The 23,437-nt window shown below is 35.9% G+C and overlaps 1 protein-coding gene and 1 long non-coding RNA gene across 11 annotated transcripts in view; one reads left to right on the top strand and one right to left on the bottom strand.

The window, feature by feature from the left end:
• The window catches only part of trio (trio Rho guanine nucleotide exchange factor), a 1,217,727-nt gene that overhangs the window by 11,022 nt on the left and 1,183,268 nt on the right, over window positions 1–23,437 (bottom strand). For all 9 annotated transcript variants that reach the window (XM_067104902.1, XM_067104910.1, XM_067104903.1 and 6 more), the window contains one exon: window positions 537–771. In XM_067104902.1, the coding sequence (XP_066961003.1) occupies window positions 537–771 (235 nt within the window). The remainder of the gene's footprint in view (window positions 1–536; window positions 772–23,437) is intronic.
• Window positions 8,856–23,437, top strand: part of LOC136839192 (uncharacterized) — a 32,979-nt gene continuing 18,397 nt past the window's right edge. Inside the window, exons 1-2 of one of the 2 annotated variants that reach the window (XR_010853247.1) lie at window positions 8,856–9,080; window positions 20,382–20,528. This is a non-coding gene — a long non-coding RNA (uncharacterized lncRNA). Of the gene's footprint in view, window positions 9,081–20,381; window positions 20,529–23,437 lie in introns of those variants that run through there. The other variant, XR_010853248.1, reaches the window with a different exon arrangement.

The following is a 23,437-nucleotide window of genomic DNA, read 5'->3' as shown; positions in this document are numbered from 1 at the left end:
AGTCATCACTGTTAACCTTTCCCTCATCCAGACATACCTTACACATCCTGGTCAGCCACTCAATCAGACATTAACCCCGTATCACAGCATCTCACTTGCAATCCCATCAGCTCCTGGTGTTTTAAATTCTTGAGCCGATCACTTAGGTCCTAAGCAGTGACTTTACACCAACATAGTAAAACATACACTAATTCTCCCTATTGTATATATATATATATATATATATATATATATATATATATATATATATATATATATATATATATATATATATATATATATACAATATACTGTATATATGTATATATAACGGCTATTGTCACCTCGTCAGTCTAGTCTAAGTTCTATGAATAGTTCCAGACTTTTCACCAAACAAATTCAAGACAGAATCTTTATCTTCTATGTTAACTTGACTAATTTTCTAACGACATATAAATCTAACATACATGGTTTAGTTAATGTCAAATTCTTACAACTGAAAGAGGAATAAAATAAGAATACAAAAACTGAAGGTTAGGATGACGGCGAAGTCTTACCTGAACCGGCCTTTGCCCAGGTCATGCATGACTGAATACTTTTGCTGAAAGGCCGATTGCCACTTGACTTTTTCTTGGGGACCGTAGGGGCAGCTGGTGCTCTCGTCCCCAGCTAATCTACCTCCATCGTCATTCTCGTCCCCTTCGTTATCTTCTTCTGTGTCGTACTCCTCTTTACGGTCCCCATTTACAGTCGTATCCTCTTCCTCTTCTTCTTCTTCTTCCTCAACCGTGTCTGCAAATGTCCAGGGCGAGAGGATTTTGAATTAAATCACAGGTTTGAGAATGTCATCTGATTTATGAGTGGTGTTCGATTTCCAAAAAAACTATGTGAAGTTGTTTCAAACCAAGAGAAATAAAACTAAAAGTCCAAATTACAATAGTAAGTCGTTTCCAGTATGCTCATGGGTACAGGGGAGGGGTGAAAGAGAATGAAAGAGAGAAAATGAGTCTAGTGCACCGTGTGACTTCCACATCTACACTGGAACGAGATGGGGGAGCAGTTGACTGTCCTACTTTCCCATCAGGTTTCCAGCGGAAGAATGGCATAGGGTGAATTTTGGCTTCAGGTGTTTAGCTGGCATCTTGGCAACCTCGGGCCGGCGAGTGGCACTCCTGGTAACAACAAGGAAGAGATAAAACCGCCAACGCACTCACGTAGGCACGCAGATGGTTTGCCAGCGAGAGAGAAAGAGCGTGAAATGGCTCCAGAGTGACTTTAGACCTAGTACGACCTTGGATCGAAACTTAATCTATTTGATGTGTTTGGACAACTCGAGACACTCCCAGTCGTCACAACAGGTTCTGTTGAATCTGTTCAATGAAAGTTATACAACTGTTTTCACTCGGGGGTTGACAATGCGAATGCTGCATCAGGGGACATGTTACATATAACGTGGGGATAACACAGGTAATGAATTAAATGAAAGATGTATGAAGTCTATTTCGCTAATATAATATGACTGGGTACCTCATTAGCAAAAAGAAAAAAAAAATCCGCAAAAGGTCAATGCTCAGACTACATATCAAAGTATTTTACGAGAGAGAGAGAGAGAGAGAGAGAGAGAGAGAGAGAGAGAGGGAGAGAGAGGGCCTCGCAGTACCTGAAAAGAAAAACTGATGGCACAAAATAACTATGAAGTAGTCACGTTCAAGGTTCTTTTTGGTAGGGACGTAATTGGATCCAAGTAGAGTTGTTAAACAGGGAGTGCTCGTTTAATCTGGTCCTGACATAGCTCTCGTTCTCATGCATCCCACCAGGGCTCTCTCTCTCTCTCTCTCTCTCTCTCTCTCTCTCTCTCTCTCTCTGCCCTTTTGTGTTTTTGTGTGTTTGTCCCGTGGGTGTGCTCTATTAGAATTTAAATATCGCGAAGTGAATCCCACATGCTTTTTAAAAGTCTTCCACCAAAGGAACCAGTCGTTCTTCAACGCTCATTGTCGTGACAGTTTCTTCCAGTTTTTGTGAGATGCGTGTTCGAAGGGCAATTTTAAGAGATTATTTGTTTTGTATTTATGTTCTGTGTTTGTTGGGGAAGGGGTCAAGGTGTTTGTTTTCGTGATAAAGATGAAAAAATTTCCTGCTTTTTCCTCTTCTCTCTCTCTCTCTCTCTCTCTCTCTCTCTCTCTCTCTCTCTCTCTCTCTCTCTCTCTCTCTCTCTGCAAGTAGAAGAGTTTTAAACTTGAAATCGACAGAAACTTTGTGACTCGTTCATATTGTTCATTCTCTCTCTCTCTCTCTCTCTCTCTCTCTCCCAAACACACACACACGAACTCACAAATCGATTTTATCACCATGTTTTTTGCCCTCTCATAAAGGTTCTGCTTCGTGTTAGTAGTCTTATCATTATGTGTCATGTCGGTCGAAACCTCACGGAGGGTCGACGTGCCTTGACCTCTTATCTTAGTTGTGTCCACTTTGGGTTTCCTTGTCCCCGTGACCTTCTTCGCAATCGCTGTCATAAAATGTTCTGGCTCAGACGTTTTAACCTGCTTTCTAATGTGGTTTACGTGTGCGCCATGGCCCATTAAATTTGTTTGAAGGCGAGTTCATTGCATTAGCCTAGAGCTATCTGTTTCAGATTGTGTTGTCATGTCTTGCGTGTTTGTAAGTTTGTGTATTTGCTTAAACATGCTTGCTAGTGTATTTATTTATACAGTTACATTACCATTTAAACATTGATGATTCTGGCTCAGTTCTCAGTTGAAGCAAACAGATCAACTTTAAAGAACCAGTTTGTTGTTGCGCTGTGAATGTTATATTTCATCCATTAAGCATAACCTTTAGCGGCCGTCCGTTGTGTATGTTAGTCTTTCTCCTTCCCAAAAATGGAGGTGTTTGTATATATATATATATATATATATATATATATATATATATATATATATACGTTATTCCGGCTGCTTTCGTCTTTGTTCAGGAAGAGAGAAAGGTTACACATTAGAAAAACACAAATCTTGCTGAATTACGCAATACCATCGGAATTTAAGTAGAGTAAAAGTAGAATATTTGAGAGAATAAGATATTCTTTCGTGCCTAGGAAATGTAAACAAAGTTTCTTTTCCTATTTAAGTTTGGCTTCAAGTCTTTTGGTTTTAATCATGTTCATGTTGTGTATATAGACAAAACTCTTTAAGTCTTGTTGGTAATAGAAAAGAATAAAAATTACGAAAAATGTGCAGAAAATGGTTAAAATAATAAACTCATAAATATGAATTTCTGAGAGCTTTCAGAATTTATCACAGTTCTTAATTACTCAACTATATTATGCCAAATTTTAAAACGTGAAAGGTGGAAGGCAAAGAGATTATTTTGATCAAGCCATTCGTTTGCTATTTCATTTCAATTACATATTTGGGAGACCTGACAAAGCACAAAAAAAAAAAAAAAGCAAAAACAAATTCAGCTCAGCCTCGTTTAGGAAAGAGCGCGCAATAATGGAAAGTGTAACCGTGATTTTTGATGTGGAGGTTTGTTTGCAAAACACTCAGATAAAAGACCTGGTGTGAGTAAAATTCAGCCACAGTGAGACACAAGAAGGCCAAGCTGGGTGAGTGATATTAGCCTTAATAGACTACTGTCTCCTGAGACAATAACGGTCCTGCCTCTTAAACAGATGTAACTTAGAGAACTTAAAAGCAAGTTAAACACTTCAAAAGTGATAAGTATTGAAAAACTGATTAACTGTCAATTTATTCAGGTAACCATGGAAACGTGAGACCTGACACACGCAATGTGACTCTTTAGGGCAATATCTAAAATAAAATACACGTGTTTATAATGGAATAGGCCTATATAGTGGACACCATCCTTTCCACGGAGATTGATTTACTAGCAAATGATGAAACCGACTGTAATCTAATTCCTTTAAGACTCTTGTAGGAAGAATTTTTCCAGATATAAAAATACCATTACAGATAAGGACGTACGAGCATAAGGTCAGCATAACTCTGGAGGAGCTATGCATGGGCATTGGAAAAACACTCACAGCTTTTTGGAAGTAGATTGATCTAACCGGTTCAGTTTGTAAACCAATGAAACTTACCGAAACCGAAAGGAGTCTTCAACAATGAGAGAGGAGGGAAATTCTTCTTTAAACCACTGAAGCAAATCAAGCTTCATCTCCCTCAGTTCAAGGTGTTCTTTATTACCCTGATCCGCGTAAGCATAAACATTTTACTGAGGCTGAGAATGAGCGTATCAGGAGGGCTGAGAAGGAAATGAGTATTGTTTCTGGCGAATAAAACTATCTGCATATGAACGAGGAAGACAGAAGACCAAAGAAGCGCGGTCTGGAGGACGTCAAGGTTTATCTAGTTGAGGTTAGGTTCACGTTTTTAATTTTTTTTTTAATTCGGGCTCCTTGGTCTGATAGTAAGCGCCTAATTCAGTGCGCGCGCTTGTGTGTGTGTGTGTTTGAGAGAGAGAGAGAGAGAGAGAGAGAGAGAGAGAGAGAGAGAGAGAGAGAGATTCTTTATGTAGGTTCTTTTGCGCAGAAAACAGGATTTTGTTTTGCATCGTTTTAACTTTGCGTATCCTAAAATTAACACTCATAGTCAAATCATGGCTGTTTAATCTGGTTGAGTGACCTTTACTAATGAGTAAGCACCAAACTGAGTCACTGTTAGTGAAAGGTAAACTTGTAGGAGTATTAGAGCCAACCGTCTCTGATGTGTTACCTGCGAGTGGGAGTGGGTGAAATGTGCTTGGCTCTCACAGAATGAAACATATTTCCTTTGGGCAGCTATAAAAGAATATGCATCAGCGCTAGCCTAGCAATATTTTCTGAATAACATGACGGGCACGTATCTGCCAAGAATCATAGTATTCGTCAAAAAAGTTGTACGAAAATATTCATAGGCCTATGCACACCAACATATAATGAATAGAACGTAGTGACGAACAATTATTTCAGGATTTAATTCTGCATGGGATTGCTTTCGTAAAGAAAAACAAGATTTGTCAATTTTAGTCAGATGAACATACTGTATACCGTTTCGTCAGGCTTACCAGTCATTTGCTTTTTTTTTCAGTGTTAGTACATGTGTGCGACACACACACACATAACCGAAATTGTATTAAACCAACAGAAAAAACCAGTGTCAACTCATGAAATCCGTGTAATTTGTGAGTGAGTGAGTGTGTGTGTGTGTGTGTGTGTGTGTGTGTGTGTGAGAGAGAGAGAGAGAGAGAGAGAGAGAGAGAGAGAGAGAGAGAGCGTGTTTGTGAGAAGAGTTGCTAGCGTGTTTCACAACATGAAAACCAATATTATCATCCTTATAGTCGAGAATTGGACAGCTAATTTTCTATACATTTATTTTTGGAGGCAATCGAAATCCGTTTGAGCTAAAAGGACACGTTTCCTAGACAGTAGTGAGCAGATAAAAAAAAGTGACAGACAAGATTCATGACGAGCGTTGCATCACAAGTTTAGACCAGTGGCGGATTTAGGGGGTGGGGGCCGGCCGCCCCCTTCAGCTATGAATGGCGCCCCTAAGAGTGGATTATTATCAAACATCAATGTCAGCAAAAATCAGAACTTATAATATAAAAGTAATATTAGAAGTAGTAGTAGTAGTAGTAGTAGTAGTAGTAGTCGTAGTAGTTGTTGTTGTTATTCTTGTTCTTGTTGCTGTTGTAGCAACAGTAGTTTAAAGAACAGATTTTCAGAAATCAAATGTAGAATAAAAAAAAATCAACGATGAAACAACGGGCTGAGAGGGACGAAGAATACGAGAAAGAAAGACGAACGGAACAGCAGGTAAATGTGGAAACTAACGAAACAAAATTCCTAAGTTTCAACAGAGAGAGAGAGAGAGAGAGAGAGAGAGAGAGAGAGAGAGAGAGAGAGAGAGAGAGGATTTGGTATAGTATGGAATGAAGCGAAGAACATCGCAGAAAAGCTTGTTGTAGAGCTAAAAAAGGCACGGGTTGCCGGAAGGCAGTTGTACATGGTAAACGTTCCTTCTTCATCTGACAGTGTTGAGGAGTATTTTCGTTTAGCACTGTACATTCCATATCTAGACTGTCATAGCAGAATCGGAGAGACGATTCCAGCAAAACGATGCAGTAGCATTAAAGTTTGGTATTTTAATCCCAAATAGGACTAATTCATCATCTACAGAGGTATCTGAACTAGAGTCTCTTTCAAATATGTATGCTATGTTCACAGATAGAAATAAGGTATTCAGTGAATATGAGATTTGGCAGGAATTGTGGAAAATATAAATGACCCACCAAAAACACTGCTATCAGCTTTACAGAAGTGTGATACAATGTTGTTCCCACCAATCACAACGGCAACATAGAATGATCTCTCTCAACATTGAGAAGATTGAAAACTTATCTCAGAACAACTATGACTGCTGATGACTTTCTATTATCCATGTGCATAGTGATATTGAAATAAAATGCAGAGGATGTGATTGATAAGTTTGCTTTGGAGGGCAAACATTGACTGAAATTTGCTCTTTAACTTTACTGTTACTATACAAACACCTAGTATGTCAGCATGACAAATGCTTTACCCAGTTTACCGTTTGTGAAACATGTAAATTAAATAGGTTACCACTTACTTGTGCCAAATATGTATTTTTCGTTTTACTTTACTGGTAGATTGTGTACATTGCTTTATTTGCTTAACTACTAGTATGCAACTAATGCAAGTATAGCAGATAATTTAACATTTGCCATAAAGAATGGTATGAATGATCTAAACTTCAGTTTTGAGCAACAGGTATTCTCTAACTATTGAAATTGGAATGTGTTGTATATCCCAATTTCAATCAATCAGTAGAGATCTGTAACTGGTTTCCATCTAACAAGAATTATTGGTTACAGGTTTTTCATATTAACCACCATGAAAGTACCAAAACTTGCCCCAGAATGCTTGTGAAATGTTATAAAGTGTTTTACTCTTGGGGCTCCACCCCGAACCCCGCTGGGGGAGCTACCACTACCGCTCATCCTAGACCAGAGAGAACCAGACCCTCTAGCTTATTGCCCCGCGCCTTCGGTGCTCGCCGCCTCTTACTTTAACAAACAGCCCCTCCCCCCCTACTATCCTAAATCCTTGATCCAATGATCCGTCACTGGTTTAGCAACAGAAGGCATAGTACAGTACTAAAAAAATAATCTGTAGATAAATTACTCCCAAGTATGTAAACAAAAAAGTCTTGCCGGGATACGTGGAATATAATTCGGATGATAAAACTGGAAGCAATATTAAACAAATAAAAAATGCGCCGAAGTTTCTTCGGTTCAATTTAATTTTCTGTACAGCGTATGATGCCGTATGAAACTTTCAGCTGCGGCCCAAGAAACTCAGCCACGGTCCGGTGGTGGCCTCATTTCTGTAATATACAGAAGTGAGAAAAGTAAATCTCGTTATTTATTAATTAGGTAATAAAATGCAAAAGGCATTAAACGAGACAGAACGGGAACTGGAAGAATGAGAAATGACTGGAGGGAGAAGATGAGTAGCCTATGTATACCTGGGAGGCTATATTTGCCAGATAAAGTATCATCAAAATTTAAGCTCTAATTGCCAGAGGTTATCATTAGTGCATCTTTGCGTTGTATCTCGTTACATCAATAGTCACCATCCCTTGACCGTTTAAACATCCATTATCGAATGGTCTTCCTGAATTGCTGGTATCGTGCTGTCCACATTATCGTCTATTTATAGACAGATACGACGATAACTTTTAATTTATTTTTATTATTTTTTCAAAGACGCTGAAATGTTTTTTTGCTTATTACGCTGTTGAATGGTGTAAATTTAGATAACAAATAAAAAAATAAATTCATCACACACACATGCGAAATGAAATGAAGTAAACAGAGCTTTTCAGCTTGATAAAACCATATATATATATATATATATATATATATATATATATATATATATATATATATATATATATATATATATATATATATATATATATATAGTGTGTGTGTGTGAGCTCTAAAGTTGAAAAGCTTCGTGCATACTTAATTTCATTTCACGTTAAAGCGTTGAAAATACTTTAATGCGTTTTTAATAGTTGCTGAATATGTATATACTGTATATATATATATATATATATATATATATATATATATATATATATATATATATATATATATAAATATAAATGTGTTTGCTCTAGACCACATACTGTGCTCCTTGAACACATGCAGATTTTACAGAATCGCCTGATATATCTTACAACGTACTTACCAATAAAAGCCCACCTATTTTTTATTTGTTGTTTCGGTCAATGTCCAGAACAACTCCGCGGTGAGATATAAGAAAATAGGTCACACTATAATTTTCACAATATAAAATAATAAAACTGTCTCTGAACACTTTTTGAGGAGATTCACCATATCCGAGATATTAATGATTATCTAATCGGCATCCTCGAAATCTTTTACTGGAGTTAGTTCGAAAATGAGGTTTTTTGCTGTAATGTTTCTCGGAAAGAGTGTAATGTTTCTCAGAAAAACTAGTTCCCCATCGAATGATTTTCGAATTTTGACTTATAAGGTTAGACAATACCTGTCCCCCAACCCCCTCCATAGCTAATATGGCAAAATTGTGGGTGTTTCCTCATCATAAGAAGTGGTCTAAAACGCTTTAAATATGAAAAATATTGCATTTTACTTTTAATTTTGGTACTTTATGCATGCGGAGTTCTTCTGGACATTCACCGTTGTTTCGCTTATTCCCTCACTTATTCGTTATCTCGAATGAACGCTCGTAGTGTAATTTTATTTTCAGACTTTCTTTTTAGATACTGCATACTTTACGTATCCTATCAGTGGAATACTACAAAGTCCAGTCTAGACTATGCTTGGCTTTGGTAAGGCAAAATGAATTTCAGGATCCATAGATATTCGTCGCATTGAATCCTAGACCGCATCAGCAAGAGGTGTTCTCTAATTGTGGAATCTACGTTGACAAATGTGGAATTAACCAGAATTTACCACTGTGCAATGTGCAAGTTTAATGTATAACACTGAAACGGGTTTTCTGCCGTTTTAGACTGGACCTAAATCAGGTAAGCAAAATCTACATAGCCAAATCTGTAGCTTGTTTAAATCTGTTAGACTGAACCTTGTGGTAAATCTCTAAGTTGTAGCCTATCTTGTGTTACATTGCATTGTTTGGCCTAGTGTATGGTCATTAGTTTAAGCATTATTTATTGAAAAAATTAGCCCACCCTTCATGCCATTGCCTTGGCTATAGCAGGCAGGTATCGTATGTACACAGTAGGCCTAAAATTTGCCCAGTTTATGGCCCGATATTTTATGTTTCCCGTCAGTAATTTGTCGCTAACAAGTATCCTGTCATACCGTTACATGTTTTTTTTTTTTTTTTTTTTTTACACTAATATATGTAGGTCTGTACATAACCTTATCATCTGTTATGTTAAACATCCCACACCTAGGTACTGTCCTTCCTTTTCCATACCCACCCACCTAGTCTATCCATTTCCCCCATGAACCTTCCTCATTCCCACGACCACAAACCTGCCTCATTCCTTCTGTGGTATTATTTTACTTGAGGTTTAAACCATTATTGCATTTTGGACTGTAAAATATAGATTTCCATATATTTAAATGTGTGCTTTGAATGCAAAGGACTTCTTTCAGAGACAGTGGCCCCCACCTTCATATCTTACAGTCAGGGACCCCAGTGTGAATGTGGAGTTTTTGGGTTTGTGGGGGGGTGGTGACATAAAATTAGTGAAATACAAGGACCATAATCCCATTGGTAGTTCACTTTGAGAATAAGCTAAGGTCCATTTATGGAATGTTTTCCAGGATAATTAATATCACAACTAGCTCCTATTACCAAAAGTTAGGGGAGGCTAGGTGCAGTTGGTTAGGTCACTTGCTAACAAAACAAATGTCAGAGACATTCAAAGCACACAATTAAAACTTAGATATTTTCAAATTCTAAATATGATAACAGTTTAAAGCAAACTTTACCCCTACAACCTCTCATTTACCTAATTCCATTTCACACACCTGCATGTGTTTTACACCTCACCATGTCTTTCTCCTTCCCCATTGCATTGATATCGCGCATTTTAGGCATCCTACCAATGACTGCTCTTTTCTGCTTCTGCTGTGATCTCTTGACAAGAAATGGAATTTTTCAGGGTAATTCTAAGCCGGCTGTCCGCGTGAGCTAGCCTATGGCAATTGACGTTTTCCTATGTTATTTTACTTGCTTTACAAGAATTTAAAGTAATATTTTGTTGGCCGGCTGTAACTAAACTGTAATTGACCTTTGATGACTACACTACTGGCAGGGTAGATCTAAGCCAGCATTCTGTGGCGAGCCCTCCACCCTCCTCCATAGTTAATACAGAAAAATTGTAACGTGCCGTAGGGGTGTTTACTGGTTACAATTTTGCTGTATTAGCTATGGAGGGGGGTGGTGGGCTCGCCGCGGAATGCTGGCTTAGACCTACCCCGCGTTAGGTAATTCAAGTCGTGTAGTCTTCAAAGGTCAATTACAGTTTAGTTACAGCCGGCTGACAAAATATTACTTTAAATTCTTGTAAAGCAAGTGAAATAACATAGGAAAACGCCAATTGCCATAGTGTAGCTCACCGTGGACAGCCGGCTTAGAATTACCTTTTTCAGTTAAAAGTAATTTTGATTGCCTGTCTGTTGGTAGAAACAAATAAGATCTGGGTGTGGATCTAAATCTGGATCTAGTGTCCCTGAATGATTGTTTTGTATGAAGCAAGATCCATGTATGTACTGTATTATTTCTGCATCATATGACCGGGGTCCACTGGACTCTTTATTTGGAGAATTGGCCTAATCAGGTCTCTTGACTTCAGTATTACAATTGTACGTTGCCATATGCATTTCATTGTACGTGGCTCTGCTACTGTGGCATGTTGCACAGTATCTCTTGGACGATTTGTAATTTTTCTACCATATATTTTGTATCTGCATGGTGTTAGAAACTTTCAATATGCACCCTAGACTACCTAATATGTTGCTAAGAATTAGGCAGACATTTTTTATTATCTGGAAACCTCATAGGCTATTCATGTTGGCATTTGAAGCTTCGTTGTGATCTCAGGGTCAGAAGCTCTATCTCCTGACCTTAGAGTTTATGGAGCCAAGAACTCAATACTGTGCCTACCCTGGCCTATTATTCCTAGTGTTCCTTAAGGAACAGTTTTCAGGGACCCATGTTTTTGATAGACTTTAAGATATCTGTGACATGATTGGATATACTGTATGAAGTGGCAATTTTTATATCACTCCTATCATTAAAATAATCACTGGACAAGGAAGAGGACTAGGCTTAAAATTAGTGGCTACAGTTATGCTAGTCATAAAACTACTAAAAACAGTGAAAGGTAAGGCAAATTGAGCCTCTCGTGGAGCACATGAACCTCGTAACTTTCAGACTGCATATTTTATGTTGTGTGTCTTTGACCATTGTTGTTTGGGTAAACCACCCATTTTTATGTTTCCTTATCTGTGCTTAACAGTTGTGGGGAACCACAGTTTTTGTTTGTGTTATACTGTAGTTGTGTGTGTAATAACAAAAAGTCACATGAAGGAACGATTAGATTAAAAGCATGACAGTGTGGGAACGACAAAGAGATAGGTGCTAACCTAACTTGACTTGGGTCCTGAATTCATAGATGTCCTACCTGGCTAGTTTGAATACTTTAATGATTTTATTTTGTAATGTTGCCAACAAAGTGTCAACAGTAGGTTTGCTCATCATTTTGGACTAAGATAGTTACCTTTAAAATTCTTGAAGTATCCGTTTAATTTATTTTGGAACGCTAATTTCTAAAATTTTCATCTTGCCAAATGTCTCCATGGGGTAAGTGGGAGTAAGGATATACAGTATTAAACTTGAAAAGGAGAAAAATTGGTTATGATTGGCAAAAAAAAAAATTATGAAACTGTTTTAAAATGGATTGAGAAAATGGCAGAATTTGGTGACAGCATGTGAGAGATACATTTGAAGGGTGAAAGGAAGACTTGGAAAATTTATTTAGGGTGTTTCCTGTTTTTCCTATTTGTGCAGACCACATTATGATAGCACATCTTACAGTTTTGTCATCTTTTTTAGCCAGTAGAAAGAGAGTGTTGAGATTTTAATGTTTTTGCATACAGGAATTTCAGACCCTCCATATTTTGCTTGTAGAGTTTCATTGGGAGAGAGTTTCATTGGGAGAATTGTTGTCTATCAAAAAAGATCAGATATTGAAGTGAAGGAATTTTGTTATTGATAACTGAATTTGCCTTTAATGTTCAAGAGTAACTTTAAACGGATGTAAGAAACCTTGATCATATTGTTTTAGGTTAGCAGAAAAGTTACTTTTAAGATTTTAAGAAGTCTGTTCGAAAGGCAATTGATGGTAACAAAACCAGGCAGGTGATTATGACCAGTGTATCTGCTGTAGTCAGTTGGCTATTGAAAACAAAAGCACATACTGTGAGCCATTTAAATTTTCAAAAGATAGAAAACCCTCTTGGCAGTGGTGACCTTTGACAATAGACCTCTCAAATATGACCCTCAGAGATTCTGATGTTAAATGGTGCAATACAATTCCCAACCCTTGACTCAGATTCTTATGACTTCAAATGACATCATGATCTTTTGAAAATTCTTTGTATCATTTTAAGATTTTATTTTTGTTTGTTTTCAATTTTAAGCATACTAAATTATAGCAAATGTTTTCAAATTCAGTATAGCATCAAAACCAGCTGTATATTATATCATGAAAAATAAATTAACAACAAGCAATTAAAGAACATTGGTTTATCCATAATCATTCAGTGTGTGCCTTGTCACATACAGACTTTGGGATCTCTCCAAAACCTGAAAGAGCAGGGCTCCTTCCCCTCACCCCACAGTGGTAAGGTGCTGCACCCTAGGCTTAGATAGGTTAGGTTTGGCTGTGCATGTTCAAGTACCACAGTCACACCTTACAGCCAAGGTGTATTACTACACCCTATAGCCAGAGTGTATTTACACAGGTGAACAGGTTCACACCCAGTATACAGTACCTCATTTTAAAGTACTGTACCTGTATTTTACACCTTAAATCAATCTTATGTGCTAAGCCCCAGATTTCAAATACTAAATATGGTGTTTCCATAACTGGTGTAGTGCACCCAAGTTATCACTCGACATTTTGTAGCCGCATCTCTTCATCCCCAATATTTTCTTTTTAGTGGCCATGTGTGGTACAGTCATGCTGAAATCTGAGGCTACATGATTCCTTTTATATCGTCCAGAATCTCAGACTCAATGTAATGTTGCCATATAGTGTTAAACTTTTTTTCTATTTCCAATGTCATACATGTCAACAAGTTTGCGAATTCACAGCTAGCACTATTTTCCCTGTGGTTTATATATATGATCCCTTTTATGCATTGGTATAATTCGTAACCTTTGTGATTTGAACTGATTTTTTTTTCTTTACATTGTTTAGCTCAAGCATGGTGTGATAAGATTAGCTAGCAGTACCATCAATGACAGTGTGTGTAACATGCTCCTTGGGCTGGTCAATGTAAATACCTTTGCATCATTATAACAGAAGACCTAATAAGCTCAACAGGCATGATATTTTCAAAATAGGAATATTAATTGCAAAAAGTTTTCTTTAGATGTGGAAGTTTTAGGCTGTGTTCAAGCTGCTTGTATGTTGCAAAATGATTTACAGGTCTAAAAAAATAATCTAAGCCTTCTGAGATGTAATCTTTGTTACTAAAGAATTTATTTGTGAGATTACCTGTTCTTTGAAGAACACTTGTTTTAACTGGCTTAAAATATTATTTTCTTAAAAGTCCTGCTTGCTTTTGGTGTATAATTTAGTCATTTATAAGGTAACTTAAAGTGCGAGAATGTGTAGATAACTTTATATGCTTTCTGGCCAGAAATTGTTAACACTGTATAGAGATGTGAATGCTAAGTGTAATGTATTTATAGTAAGTAAAGAAATCTGACAAACCTAGGCATAGGAACAAATCTTGGCTTTAACAAAAGAATAATTGCATAGGTGAATATTTGCTGATGAGCCATAATTTTTGAAGTGGTTAAGAAATATAACTTAATTTTATTTTTAAGGAAATCGAAACTTTCCTCTAACTAATATAGAATAAATGTTTTGAAGTTAATTTCATTGTTGCTACTCATTTTAAACCTATGTTCCAGGTGGTGCATGTTGTGGAACCACTCTAATGGTTACATCACACATGCTCCGCTCACCCGTTGATATCAGTGGATGCTTTCTAACTACAGTAATACTTTCGTATATGCAGGCAGTCCCTGGTTATTGGCGGTGGTTCTGTTCCGATGGTGTGATGATAAGTGAAAATAGCTGATAACCGAAAATTGGCAATGGCAATTTTTGGGGCTTATAGGTGGCGATAACCAGGTATCGGCATTGATAACCGGGTATTGGCACCGAGAACCGGGTATTGGCACCGATAACCGGGTATTGGCACTGATAACTGGGTATCAGCACTGATAACTGGGTATCGGCACTGATAACCAAAGATTGGTGCCTCTGTTAGGTATGAATTGGCGCCAGTACCTGATTATCGGCGGTGATAAGCGGATATCGGCGCTGAAAATCATCGTTTTTCGTCGTTAGACAAGCGCTGTAAAACTGGATCACTGATATCCAAGCCTGCTGATAACTGGGGACTGCCTGTAATTATTTACATTTTTTCAGTGTTGAGGAGTAAAAACAATCAACTAGGACTATTTCAAATTTTATGGTTGCATTGGAAGCAATATTAATGTTATGACAAATTTTTTTTCAATTCTAGCATTTGAACTGTGGTTTGATGAGACTTTTTTTCGTCAAATGCATTGGCAATGAGTGAATGTGAGTTTTGAAAATGTTTTGTAACTGTTTTTCCGAAATTTGGCCACATGTGATATTTTCTTAGTTTTGAAATTTATGATAGATTTCACTTGTATGAAACATATTATGGCCATATTTTATGAAATAATGTGTTTTTGCATTGAAATACCTAATAGATAAATATGGAGCATGTTAGGTTGCCACTTTGTGAATTTTGAAGGAAATCTATGCAATCATGTCATATCACTTAAGAGCATAGCTGCACATAAAGTAGCATAGGTCTAATACTGTTTGCATATGAAATTTTTTTTTACCTATTTGGTATGGTTGTTTAAAAGCAGTCTAGTAATCCTAAAACATTTTCTTACTGCTTGTGCCATACTGATTTAACAATGATCTACCTACTATAAGGTACCTAGTATGTGGATGGCACTCAGTAGGTGGTATAGTACTGAAGGTTATAGACAGCTTCCTTTCATTCCCAGCTGCATTGCATTCTGCCCCCTACGCTTGTACATTCTGCATTTTACTGTCATCCATTCCTTAAGTGTCCAAGATTATTATACATTGCCTTACTCCAGTAGTGACCTCTTTTTCATGTACAAAAGTTCTGGTTAAACCCTGTGAAAATGAAGAAAACTGACTTAGTGGTTTCATTAAACTAATTCATCCCACCATATCATAATCCTCATTTTTATGTCTTCAGCATTAGCTTTTTTATACTATAAATACTGGTCACTGAAAATTGTTCACTTCCTTGAAATTTTAATCTGTATGTATAATACCATCTGTTGCATGTGATGCATGGTACTGCACTGTTGTAGTCGCCCCTAAAGCATCACTGCACCATCAGCACAGACATATTCCAGATTGTTCTTGCTTTAATTTTCAATTCTTTCTAGTCACCAATATTGTATCTTTGTTGTACCTTCATGGGTTTTGTCTCCTCTTCCCTATCCCACTCTTCCATCTTTTGAATATTTCGGATAATTTTTTTATTCTGTAAATGCCAAGTCATCTTCATGTAGGACATCCCAGGGACCTCCCATTCTGCAATTCTTTGTAGCTTTGTCCTTTACTATGTTAAGTAAAGAATGGTCCTGTGCTGATCCTGGAATGCCAGTTTATTTAGAATTCTTCCAAGACTTTACCAATGTCTTTGGTCCAGATCTTGTACAAAGATCTGGACTATCAATTATGTACTATGAGTCTTTCCAGGACTTGCTGGCTTTTTAATATTAACCTATTTGTTTCATTGTTTTGGCACACGTACTATCCATTCAATTCATTATGGTGCTATTTTCAAATACCTTTTCTTTCTTTTTCATGTAATTACCTCTGTTTGTCATAATAGTGAAGGAAGCTGCAAAAGTGGAGAAAATGGGGTCCCTAGTTGTTGCTTTGTGCTGATGACCTAGTGCTAGTTGCAGAACCTGAGGAAGAGGTAGTGGAAATGTTTAAAAGGTGTTGAGAAAGTTACGGAGATGAACTCTGTTCAGAGTACTAGTTGTAGCAGATGGTGTCACACGAAGTGCTCAGGATTACAAAGTACATGTATACAATACTTGGTTTTAGATAGACATGTCTTAGAAGAGGTAGAGGATTTCTGTTGCATTTGGGGAACACATTGTGCTGTGAAGCAGGAGTTGAATAAATAGGAGAGTAACTGCAACTTGTAATAAATAGGAGAGTAGCTGTAGTTTGGAATGAATAGAGAAAGAGAGTGAGAAATAGACCACTAGGTAATAAAAAATGTATTAGACATGTACTACTTTTGGTAAAGGAACTCTGCTGGGCCCGAGTTCGAGTCTGCGGCCGGCCAATGAAGAATTAGAGGAATTTATTTTTGGTGATAGAAATTCATTTCTCGGTATAATGTGGTTCGGATTCCACAATAAGTTGTAGGTCCCATTGCTAGGTAACCAATTGGTTCTTAGCCACATAAAATAAGTTTAATCCTTCAGGCCAGCCCTAGGAGAGCTGTTAATCAGCTCAGTGGTCTGGTTAAACTAAGGTATACTCATTTGGTAAAGGAAACGTGGGCACTGACAGGGAAAATAAAGATTTTGAAAGCTGTGACAATGAGAATGTTGACTGTTCATCATCATCAGAGTTTGGTGGAAAGATCTTATTACAAATGAGGAGTTCTTGGAGCGATGTACAAAGATGTTGGAAAAAGTACAAGAAAGTGAAAATTTTAGTTAGTTTGGAATACTAAGATGAAAAAGGATGTGGAACAGTTGGTTGTAGAAATGGAAGTTGGAGGATATAGGCCTGCAGGTAGGTCCAATAAGTCGTGGAAAAAGGGAATAGATAAAGAACTAGACCTAGCGGGAGTTAGGTAGAAAGAACACAGGACAGAGAAAAATGAAGAAAACTTATTGAGCATCAAACCCCATAAAGGGAAGAGCTGACAAAAGTTATGTGATGATGATCGTGATTGTTTTAATTTTGGGGGGATTTTCATCCATCTTTTTGTCACATTATCTATTTCCATTTTTTATCATACACTCTTCTTTGCTTTTGCATTTTCTATTCCATTCATTGAGGTTCTAATCATCCTTATTTTAACTTCTGATTGAATCATTGTCAAAATATAGAATCATAGTGTCAAATGGTTTCATAACATCTGTACAGTACTGCACATCACACCTTCATGTTTTGATCCAGTTGATAATGACGGAAATTTAACCAGTGGTAAAGACTAAATAGAGCTACTCCATTGGACCTTTGTAGAGTAATAATCAGTTAATATTCCTCCTGATACATCTCATCCCAACTCACTACTTTACAGCACACTAAAAGATTCCTACACTATTATGTATAGTTTGAGTGGGTGAAGATTTGTATGGTATTTTATTTTGTAAAAGTGAGCTATTGTTGTTTTCTCCTAAGCTGTGTTCTCAGAATTCATATCTGAATTGAGTATTATACTGTAATGATCTGCCTGTTCCCAAAAGTACAGATTAATAATTACTGGCCAGTCTTCATACTTTCAGTGCAGGAACTATCAAATATTACTGAGTTAAGTGCTTTGAATTTAGTTACTTGCATTCAGCCAGCCATTATAGTAGTAGAAGTTGGTTAAGTATGTGGTAATACCTCCATAAAATAGTAGTAAAAATACAAAGCAGCCTTGAGTGCAGCCAATTATTTGGTTATCTTTAAGGCTCAGTTTATAAAAATCATAACTCAGGTGTAAAAAATTACATGCAGTACTGTAGAATATTTTATTCCTTTATCAGTTTTTTTTTAATGTGAAGGGTAGCAAATAGATGCGCTGTTTTCACTGTCCTCTGATCTGTCTTGCATATTGCTCTGTTACTGTAGTTAATTTTAATGTTTACCAACGATATGATTTGTTACTATTGAAAATGCAGTAGTAAAGTACATTATGCATAAGATTCAACTCTTGTGGAACTTAACCACTCGCTCTTAATATGAACTGAAGTAATTGCTAGCCTTAACATAGATCTGGAACAGTTCTGTAAATTTAGTCATTCGGGATGAAGTTGAATTCTTTTAACCAAGATTCCATTGATAGCAGATCTCTTTCTCTGTATGCTATTTCCATGTTCACAAATAATCTACCAGCACTAGAGTAAGTTGATCTTATTTCTAACCTATCAAGTTCTGTAAATGTTTGGCTTTCTCAAGTTTTCTCAGATTTAATTCTGGTTTATAAAAGTGAAAGGTTAATGAATATAATGCCAACTGTAGATTCAGGCACTTTCAAGAGATGCTCAAGAATAGCTAAAAAATTTGAAAATAATTTATTGAACCTAATGAGTACAGTAAAAAAAAAAACGTATATTTCACAGATTATCTCAAATATTGCTTGAACAGGGACACTGTGGGTCATAACAATATACATATTTACATAGTGATATACATCAAAATATCTAAACCTTTGGCACTATAAGAGAGTCATAAAACTTCTAAAAAAAATTAACATGAACTTAATACATGTATGAAAATCTCAGTATTCTTTTATCAGATAATCTCAGTTTTCTTTCATCAGAACAGTTGAAGAGCAGTACTGTAATACGGAAGGAATATATCAAGCTTCAGAGGAAGGATTACCTCTGTGTGGATATCCAAATATATATATTTTTATGTCTTATGATCCATGACTTTCACTTAAACTACTATAGTAGACTGAAAAAATAGATCATTAAAATATGATCCTAAGGCATTTCATGTAATAAATATCAGCATACTATGTACAGTACTGTATCCAAAGTACTGCATATTATGAATATTGATTTATTCTTAGTATGCTTATATTAAAAATGTTTATATAATTCACAGATAACCAATTCTTAAGTCAACTTAATAGTATGTTTATATATTGTATATACATAGCCAAAATATTAGCTTAATGTACTGTATAACAAATAGTAATTAGCAGTGTATTATGGCCCTTAGAAAATACAATTTATGTCGTACATATTAAAATACAATTTTTTGGATTTTTTTTTTTTTGTCGATAAGGAAGATAGCAGTGGAGATCTTAGGTATGATTTGACTATTAAACCCACATTCAATTATAATGCTCTTAAAAAAATACAACAGTACCATAATTTGACGGAAACTTAAGGTATTTGTAATGGGAACCCTGCTAAACAAATACTGTGAAATAGTACCTCACTGTAAGGTGTTTTTTCAGTGGCAGTGCTTTGCACAAAAACAATAGTACTTGAGTGAAACCAATACTTCATAGGCTTGGGTTGACAGTTCTTTGTTGTTTGTAAACTGGCAAATGACTAAGTGACAGGATTCACATCCTGCATTTATATGTGCATGAAACAATAAAGTGTCTTTGTGCACTGTATGTCATTCAAATGATCTGGCCTGTGAATTTGCTTATTTGTTCATTTCCTGAATTGAAACAAATCAGACCCTGTTTCTGACATGTCTCAACTTACTACTGACCTTTGTAAACGAAATAACTTATAAAATATTTTTCGCATAGTTTAAGAATGAAAATTTGTAATGACTGACTTTCTTTGAGCTTGGTGTATAGCAAAAGTAATGTGGTGGCTTTAAACTCTTAAATAACATGTTTCGGTATACTGTAGCATAAACTGTAAAGGTATAAAATAGTTTTACGTAAGGGTAAAATCCATTGACATTTTATAGATGAATTGAGAATTAATGTGAAAGGAAGAGAAATTAGTGTTTATGTTGCTTGTTGAGCAGATGGTATAGCTATTACTTAAGTTGATGTATTACGCCTATTACCTCATGCAAGATGCATGTTGTAAGATAAAATATAAAGTATGCTTGTAAAAGTGACAGCATTCTTGTCATCTAAGATGAGAAAATTTAACAAACTAAATTCTGCATTTTTAAAAATTTTAACGGGCCAAGTTAGAGGTGGGGCTGTTTTGTTTGTGTCTTGTGTAGGACAGTGAAGCTAATGAGAATCTGTAAAATGAGGTAATTTTCTATGACGATGTCTGTTTTTAACTCTCTCTCTCATTGCAGGGGACCTTGAGAAACTATAATCCTTTGGTGACATCCCTCTTCAGAATTACTTCTTGCTTAAAAGTTCAGTAATGTACAGCATTACTTTACATTTCCTAGTAACTGATAAGGGACTGATGTTGTACCACCAATCAGTCTTCAACAAAGGTAAGGATTCTGTGGATGACTTTAGAAAGTTAAAGTAGTGTTATGTTAGACAAGGAAGTATTTGAATCAATTTTTTTTTTTATTTGAAGGGATCAGTAGGATAGGCTGCCTTAGAATATCCAAGATGTCATCTTTATAAGCAATAAAGATGAACTTAGAAACATTTTTTTCAATTAGACATCTATAGTAAATTGAAGTGGACAGTTTCCATTTTAAATATTGTCAGTTTAATCCAGAGGTGTTAATGTATACATGATGTAATGGAAAAGTTGATGCTTTAATTTTTTACTAACAGTCTGTAGACACTGTTACAGTTACAACAGACACTGATATTTGGTCATTCACATACAACCTGTTTTTACTAAGTGAATAAAAAGTATTGGACCTTAATCTGTTCAAAGTAATTTTGGCAGAATTGTCATCAAAGTCTATTCATTTATAGATTTTCTACAGAGCTGTTATTTTTTATAAAAAATCTAATTATGTAATCTTATTCCTGTCATAAAAACTTTTTTGGGCCAGCTTTGTGAAATAAGGTTTTTTTTAGCTCTGTGGTTGGACTAAGCAGTTTTTGGTATAACTTTCCAACTTCTGTGTAATGACATTTAGTGTCTGGACTTTTGGCTCATTAGCATTTTGTGCAGCATCATGTTTATGGTGCAGGTATGCAGGGTGACAAATTCTCATTTCTAATTTATGCGAACTGTGCTTTTTAATAATTACAGTTCTGGAAGTGATTTAGTGGAGAGAGATATCTGAGCGTTGAAGGCATATTATATTTGTGTTTTACCTTAGGTTGATATGTTTTGAAACATATCAACAATGAAGTTATATCTGTTGACCGGTTGTATTATGATAATTTTCAGCCAACTGAAAAGTCTTATATTTTTACAAAATACATTTTTTGCTTTAGAATGTGATTTACAATTAATAAGCTCCTAAAATTTTGATGAAGACAGTTTTGAAGAAGAGTTGATGTTCAAATTCTTAATTTTATAAGTTATGTAAAAATATATGTACACTACATTTAATATCTAATTGGAATTATGTAAAAATATATGTACACTACATTTAATATCTAATTGGAATTGCTTTTGTCAATGTTGACTGAGGCTACATTGGTATTTTCTGGAATTTTGGTTACCTAGCTATATTGACTGATGCCTTTTGTATTTGTTAGTTTAGAAAAAATGATTGCCTTTCTGTGAAACCTTAATGTGGATTGCCCCATTTTGCAAGAGAAGAATTAGCTTAGCTTTGATAGCTTAGCTTTGATATTTTCACATGAAGTAGGAGTAGTAGCATTGTATATATACTTGAGTTTCTATGAAGGTTAGTTATTATTTTTACAAGATTGGTACCCAAAAGTGAATACAATTCACCATTTTTGTGGTACCCAAAAGTGAATACAATTCACCGTTTTTGTTAGTGTGAGGACATTTGTAACATTTTCAGTTAACTAAATGTGGCTGTTTACAAAATGTTAAAGTCACAATGCAGGAAAATGTTAAAATTGGTAGAAAAAAGATTATATGTAAAGATATTACTCTGAATTAGGAAGCTGATATATTTAGTACATATAGTTAGTAATAGTATTGGGTGCTACTAGTAGGCTTTCATTTGGTTTGCTGTAGTGATAGATACTTTGTAAGTGTAAGGATTTAAGGTGTTCTATGCTTGAGAAATATTTGGTTTTGATGTTGAAGCAGTCTGCTTCAGAGGGAAAACCCTTGGATTCAGATTCTCTCTCTCTCTTGGGGCTGATATCATAGGAAAATCATCGTAGAAGTAAACATGCAGTTTTGGCCTAAAGCTAAAATCTTTGGCATCCCTGGAGTGTTCCAAGCATGCCATAAATCATGTTAATTCCTGGATATTTGAAATGTAGCTTTGAACCTTTAGACCTTGTTAGATTTCTGCTTTCTCATGTTTTTTTAGTCTCGTCTTGCTTTTTGTTACTGTTCCCTTTTGTAGGGACTCTGTTTGTTAATTGTTTACAAATTTTTTCAGCAAATCATCTGAATAATTTTATTTAAACTTTCTTTCAAAAGTTTCAGTACTTTACATATTTGAAAAAAAATTCAAAGGTCCTGCCTATTAAATAATATAATGTTACCCTCTTTGCATAGTTGTTGGTAGTTTCAGGGAAAAGCAACAAAAAACAAATTCCAAATAAAAGACTTTTCCACTCTTCAAGAGTCAGATATAGGTAGGGAGTGTTTTACTGCCTTAAGGCTGTGGAGCAACTTGCCTACAGTTAACTTAAAATTATTCAAGCTACCCATATGAGGACCCTTCCACATTTGTGATGTACAGTACTTCATTACGATAATGTTCCAGTGTCAGAAGCCATCTGTCTGTTATAGTAAGACTTTCCTCAGTGGCTTATTAACTTGCTTATGAAGCACATAGTAAGAATGGTGTCAGTCTATTTAAAAGGATTTTTCTATTTAAAAATCTATTGATCTGCAAGGCAATCTGTAATGTGAATTAGACTTAAGCTTGGACTTCCCAACTAAAATTACTGTACAGGACTCCCAATTAAAATTACAGGAACTTAAAAAAACCCACAATTTTTGTGGTAAAAGCATTTAGTCCGAAACATAGTAAACATTGCTTGAAAAAGCTTCCTAGGTCTCCATTCTTTTACTTCATTCCTAGTGAGTACTTTTGGCAAAGAGGGTCCTTCAGGAGGAGGTAGCCTACGAGAAAGTAGCTCCACCTCAAACTATCTTCTTCTTGTATTTGGTTGACATGTTAGTAAATTTTGAGTCATGGACTCTTCTCCAAAAAAATGTATGGCCTTCACCAGTGTCTTGAAGATAATTTCGCCATCTTGGTATGTGTTATCTTAAAGAATTGCCCAACATCCCCTATCTTTTTCTTGTCATTCACACATTTGGTGGTTT

Source organism: Macrobrachium rosenbergii, chromosome 6 (genome assembly GCF_040412425.1).
Source record: "Macrobrachium rosenbergii isolate ZJJX-2024 chromosome 6, ASM4041242v1, whole genome shotgun sequence".
Classification (NCBI taxonomy): Eukaryota; Metazoa; Arthropoda; class Malacostraca; order Decapoda; family Palaemonidae; genus Macrobrachium; species Macrobrachium rosenbergii.
This window is presented reverse-complemented; position numbering and strand designations above follow the sequence as displayed.